Here is a 6,000-nt window from a genome sequence, read left to right on the forward strand (position 1 = left end):
CGCGCAAGGAGTGCTGTGCCATGCAGGGGTGCCCCCCACATAGGGGAGCCCCACGGGCAAGGAGTGCACCCTGTAAGGAGAGCCACCCCTTGTGAAAAAAGTGCAGCCTGCCCAGGAGTGGCACCACACACATACGGAGAGCTGACGCAGCAAGATGATGCAACAAAAAGAGACACAGATTCCTGGTGCTGCTGACACAAGCGGACAAAGAAGAACACACAGCAAATGGACACAGAGAGCAGACAACTGGGGAACAGGGAAGGGGAGAGAAATAAATAAAAAATAAATCTTAAAAAAAAGAAAATGCAATGGTATTGTTAAAACCTAATCATGCTGGTTCTTGCTTTCAAAAGAAATTATCATTTAAATTCTATACTCTTATTTAAGACAAATCAGTAGAACTAAGGAAAAGAAGTTTGGAAAAGATATTACTTTTCTCTTTGCCCTGGACCATGATTTTCATTTTTTTATTCCTTTTCTTCTTCCTCATGTGTGCGTGTACATGTATGTGTACAAGCGGGCGAGCAAGAGGGAGAGAGAGAGAATTTATAGTTCATGGAAAGACAAAGAGAACTTTAAAATGTTTCTAACAAACTTGGGCAGGATTGAAATAAAAAGTACGTTTTCACACAATGAGATCTGACTGGGAGAATAGGGCAAAATTAATTTTATGCCAGTTCCAGCATTTTCTTTACCCCTATGGTAGCTGAGAGCTTGCCCCAAGTCCTTGAGAATAAAGGACAAAAATCAGAGAAACTAGTAAGATTTCTTTTCTCCCCAGAGTTCCCAGCACAGGGATGACCAGGGAAACTCCAGGTTTCACAACAGGCGCTAGGCTCTCACTCCACATCTTTTTGAACGGCTAATTGCACCCTTTCCGTGAGCCAGAGAGGAGCTAGCGGCTGCCTGAGTGTCAAGGTTTGCCTCAGAAGACCACAGTAGGTGCAGAGCTCTGGTCTACACAGATCAGTTCACTCTGGGGACCTAGATTCAGGTGTAACAGCGATGGAGCATGTGCTCCATTTGTCAGCAATTTTCAGAGTGACAACTATCAAGAGAGCAGTCAGTGGCAGTGATTATGTATCTGCTAATTGAGTTAAGAGGATGTGTGACCCTTGGATCGACCTACCATATAGCTTCTGAAGAAGACAAAGACACTTTTCTGAGTTGGCTGAAAGCTCTGCAAATGCATACCTGTTCCTGTAATATTAGGGTTCACGGGCAGGAATTACAGAGAGATGAGAGAAAAGAAGGCCTGATTATGTTTTGGAAGCAAGAGTAAAAAACATAATCTTTACTTTCCCTTTAAACGGTTTTTTTAAATGCTCAGATATCTAAACTTGATAAATCTGAAGGGTTCCAAATTGCTTAATTCCCTCCAAATAAACTATTTAATGTACATTTACATTGTTTCTATTAATTGTTCTTTCTTTGTTTATGGCCTGCAGATGAGAAATTTTCCTTAAAGGACACAAGGAAGCAACAAATCATATTCTTTTACATTTACCACTAAATTGAGGAATTGGGTTTTATTTTTGCTGAAAGGGCGTTATTGTTTGGTCTGAAAAGTCCAGGCGAGCTGTAAGAAACTACCTCACCTAAGGATTTAAAAATGCAAGTGCTATTCTTCTCTAAACACTCAAAATTCTCTCTTCTAGTGCCTCAAGTTAGCACAGTACCTGGCAAATGTGTCCACCAGCTCTCGCTTCTGAAGGAGCTGGCAGATTTAGTTTCCAAATCTTCAGGCCGGATCTCACTTTTTCCCTCCACTTGAATACCCAGGAGTCATCTCTTTCTCACCAACGGGAAGCCCTTATCTCACCATGACGACTTGGCAGCAAAGACTTGTACAGGGAAAAGGAGAAACTGGAGGTGGGTTTCCATTTGATTCCTGTACTCTCTGTAGAAAATTGGAATCCACTCCACTGAGTGGCAACTTGAAAGAACTGCCTCTGTCAGCCAATCAACAGATATTTATTGAATCCCTACTATGTACCAGGCTCCACGCGGGGCTCACAGGAACATTCCTAGGGAATCACGGGATATAGTGGAAGAAGGAGGACTTTGGAATTAGTTCGTGAGTTAGTCAAAAATTCAATGTGAAAGTATTTTATGCTACTAATTTACCTTATGATCAAAGGAAGAGAGGAAGGCAAATTGATAGTATAAAATGATTTCACATAGAATTTAGAAATAGCAGAAGGGTTGCTAGGAAAAGCGGGGCTAACTACATTATTTCCTACTAGGGCACCCTAGGGGATCCCTGTTTTAATGAATAAATAAAAATGATGTGCAATTATCATATCAATTGCTTGCATATAAGTGAGTGCTTCTGGAGTTATTCGATGGTGCTTCAAAATCTTTGGTCTCTGAAGTGTGTTTAACAGTCTCCTTGACTCTTATCTATATTACTCATTTGCAGATCAAAGTTTACTTGGTGCTTTTCAAATGAGGGGACTTCAAATGAATGAAATTTTACTGTAAAATTTAAAATCCTTATTACTTGTAACAGAACTGCAATATAATTTGAAGACATGTGTCAACATATCTGAAAGAGACGTTAGGGTTTAAAGCAGTGTTATCCAGAAGAACTTTCTGCGATGATGGATATTTTCTATATCTGTGCTATGCAAATATGGCAGCCACTAGCCCCAGGTGGCTACTGAGCACTTGAAATGTGGCTAGTAAGACTCAGGAACTGAATTTATCTACCTCAGAGGATTTGGGGTAAGAGGAATCGAGATAACGTTCAGGCATTTTCTTTTTTCCCAATAAGTACCAAAGTTAAATATGTGAGAAGTGAATAACCAAGTCTCTCATTTAAAGAAAATTTCCATTCCCAGACAGTGCAAAAGTATTATTAAATCCCTAATCACCCTCACCTTTCAGGTACAATACTCAATGGAAATGCTTGTGACTGTTGACTGGTAAGCAGCACCATTAGCTATAGTCTGGCTTGGGGATATCAATCTATGCTGCACAAAAAGGCTGATGTGGGAGCCAGTGTAGGTCAGTGGTTGAGCGCCGACTTCTACATACGAGGTCCTGGGTTCAATTCCAGGCCCTGGTACCTCCAGAAAAAAAAAGGTGCTGGCGATCAGAAAGTTAAATTTACAAGAAGCTGAGCCCAACCGGTGTATGCGAAGTACTCTGGAAACAGAAAGGTGTGATAAAAATGTTAATGCAATCACATCTCTATTATTGTTACAATTAATAATGTAATTCATCTGGATTGCCCAAGAGGGTTAAATAAACCCATTCCGTTTCACTAGGAGAAACTGGGGCACAAATGAACAGGATAGGCTAGTGGTTCAGAGTTTGAGCCCTTTTGTTAAACATAATTACAGGAAACAAGGCAGGTAAAGTACCCAGCAGAGGATCTGCCACTCAGTTAGGACTAACAGTGTTAGCTATTAATAAGAGAAAAGGTGATGCTATCGGGAGAGCCACGAAATTAGAGGCCTTTGTCTATTTTTCAATTAGCAAAATGTATGGGAGTACAGAGTGATATTTGCACAGATTTCATTCTACATGACTGGAACATAGAGTGATCATCTCATTTTTCCATTTCTGCACCAGTCAAGGACTTCTGAATCTAGCTTTTTTGACACCACTTCAAATCTATTTTTCGAATGAGGCATGGATGAATGGATGTATGAATGACTAAATAAATGCCCCCTAATTCCCCCATTCCCTCAATAAAGAGAGCTGGTACAGTTTATGAGTCTTCAACATATCTCCAAATCTGAGATAATGTGTCTGCAAACGGGGAAGGGACTGTTTGGGGGAAATGGTCTAGCAGTCGGGTAGTTTTCAAGTACCTGGCTGATGTAGACCTGGACTTCTTCATGAGGCAAATGGTGCTTAAACCAGCCAGCCATTTCAAGGGGCATGGAGAGGATTTTTAAAATGTTTATTATGATGATGATGATGATGATTGGCACATTAAACCAATGGGGGAAGTTCAGCTAAAGCCAAGTGCCTGACTCCTGAAGACTTTGGGGTTTGCAGCCCCATGGGGGTCCTATGTGCCAGGCCTGCCACAGATGCTTTCTGTGCACTTGAACCTCACAAACAGCGAGGCAGGTATTATTACTCCCAATTTACAAATAGGGACACTGAAACCCAGAGAGGCTAAGGAACGTGCTGAGATCACACAGCAGCAGAGCTCTTTCCACTCCACCATGCTGTCTTCCAAAAGGGACCCAGGAAGAGAGCACAGGGTGGGCTGTGCCGGGGATCACCCCCCAGGAGTCAGATTTCTGCCCAGTACAGGAAAGGCCTCTGCGATCATCACAGCAGCTCTGGCCATGGAAGGGGTTGTCTGGGGAGGGGTCGAGATGCCTGTCCCAGGAACAACGTGGAATTGGAGGCTGGGAGAATGTTTGTCAGTGTCCCTGTGAAAGAGACGGGGGTCGGATGAGCTGCCTTTTGGGCTCCCTTCCATCTGGAAGATGGTTCAGTGCACCTCGCAGCATAGGAAAGCCTGAGCGGAGGGACAGCCTTGGCTTGGCACCTGCCCAGGCATCCAAAGGCCTCCTTCCCAGGAACAGGGTCAAGGAAAGGTTTTGAAGGAGGCTCCTCCCAGGAATGCTGGGACAGGAGAGAGCAAGCCTGGTGTCCTCCCGATGCCTGAGAAACCACTCTCAGGGGAAGGGGTCAAACCAGCTTTGCTGTTAGCCGAGAAATGCTGGGAAGCTAGGACTCATTGGGTTTAAAAATGCACATTCCCCTGGACACCAAAACAACAACAACAACAACAATAAACAAAACAGAAAAACCACATCGTGGTCTCCCTTCTCTGACAACCGCATAGCCTGGGATTCAGAAATGGGTATTCTTGTCAGGATTTTGTGACGTTCCTACTAGGAGAATTTCTCATTGTACAGGTAATAGGATACTGAACATTCTGATAAAACATTTTTTCCAGTGCCCTCAGGCTCCCACAGCATCATTCTTTACCTTGAACCTCCTACATTTTCTCATATTGATTTGACTTTTTTTTTTCCAGAAAGATAATTTGTTCCTGTCATCCAAGTCTATCCAGGGAGTTCACAGACTCAGTACAGGGATAAACAAGTATCGGCCATGATATTTCCTTTTTATGACCTTAAAATGGAGAGAATAATGTTGCCATTTTTAATGTGACTCTATTAATTGGCACAAGTCCATTATACCCACAGCTACATAGGACTTTACTTTCAAATGTACTTTGCTCTTTAAAGGGGCAAAACAAAACAACACAAAAAGTCAATAAGAAAGCATCTAAATTACCTTGCGCCAAAATTTAGGAGTGCAGTTGTCCCTGCTCTCCTCTTTCATGGTGCATTCCTGGCGGCCCACCATGTCTGCTCCTGTTCTTCTCTCCCTCTTCTCCTGGGGCCTCTTCCTTTGGAGTTCTTCTGGGTAAGAGGGTGAAATATTTGTTTCTTATGTCCAGAAAACTTGCCCAAAGGTCAAGCCAGCTCTCTGTGCCCTGTTCTCAAAGATAAGCTCGGAGAAACTAACAGCGTCCCAGTTATTGAATAAGCAGACATCTAAGTTGCTGGGCACTCTTGCTTTCTGTCCACAAGCCTCCTCTTGTCCCCTCTTGGCTGTTGCTCATTGACAATTGCTGTGCTCTGGACTGGCGCTATGACAGCCTGTTGTGCTGGGACAGGCAGGTTGGGGTGAAAGCCTCACTTGTGAAAAAGGCCATTGTTTAATCTACCCTGTCCTTCACTGGAGCTATGGCAACAAATTCCATTGGTGAATTAACTATGTCATTGTGTACTGGCTCAACTGATTATGCTCCTGGAATGACAAACATTTTCTCTCTCTATTTTTCAAGATGGAAAGTAGTCAAGATCTTGAAGTGTTAATTTACAACTCAGCAATTTCTTTAAACAGGAGAATAAAGGTGGAGAAAATAAATCACTCAAACATACTTTCATTGATTCTAATAAACATTTCGTCCCTTCCAAGGAGCTATTCTAAGTACCACTGATAACAAATTTGTAT

The 6,000-nt window shown here is 42.6% G+C and overlaps 1 protein-coding gene across 2 annotated transcripts in view; it reads right to left on the reverse strand.

Annotated features, from left to right (window-relative positions):
- PCYT1B (phosphate cytidylyltransferase 1B, choline) overlaps positions 1 to 5,744 on the reverse strand; it is a 116,978-nt gene extending 111,234 nt beyond the window's left edge. Inside the window, exon 1 of one of the 2 annotated variants that reach the window (XM_004469700.3) lies at positions 5,275 to 5,744. In XM_004469700.3, the coding sequence (XP_004469757.1) occupies positions 5,275 to 5,346 (72 nt within the window). In that variant the 5' untranslated portion in view covers positions 5,347 to 5,744. The remainder of the gene's footprint in view (positions 1 to 5,274) is intronic. The other variant, XM_058291203.1, reaches the window with a different exon arrangement.
- Between the last annotated feature and the right edge of the window lie 256 nt (positions 5,745 to 6,000).

This window comes from Dasypus novemcinctus, chromosome X, assembly GCF_030445035.2.
Source record: "Dasypus novemcinctus isolate mDasNov1 chromosome X, mDasNov1.1.hap2, whole genome shotgun sequence".
In the NCBI taxonomy this organism is placed as follows: domain Eukaryota; kingdom Metazoa; phylum Chordata; class Mammalia; order Cingulata; family Dasypodidae; genus Dasypus; species Dasypus novemcinctus.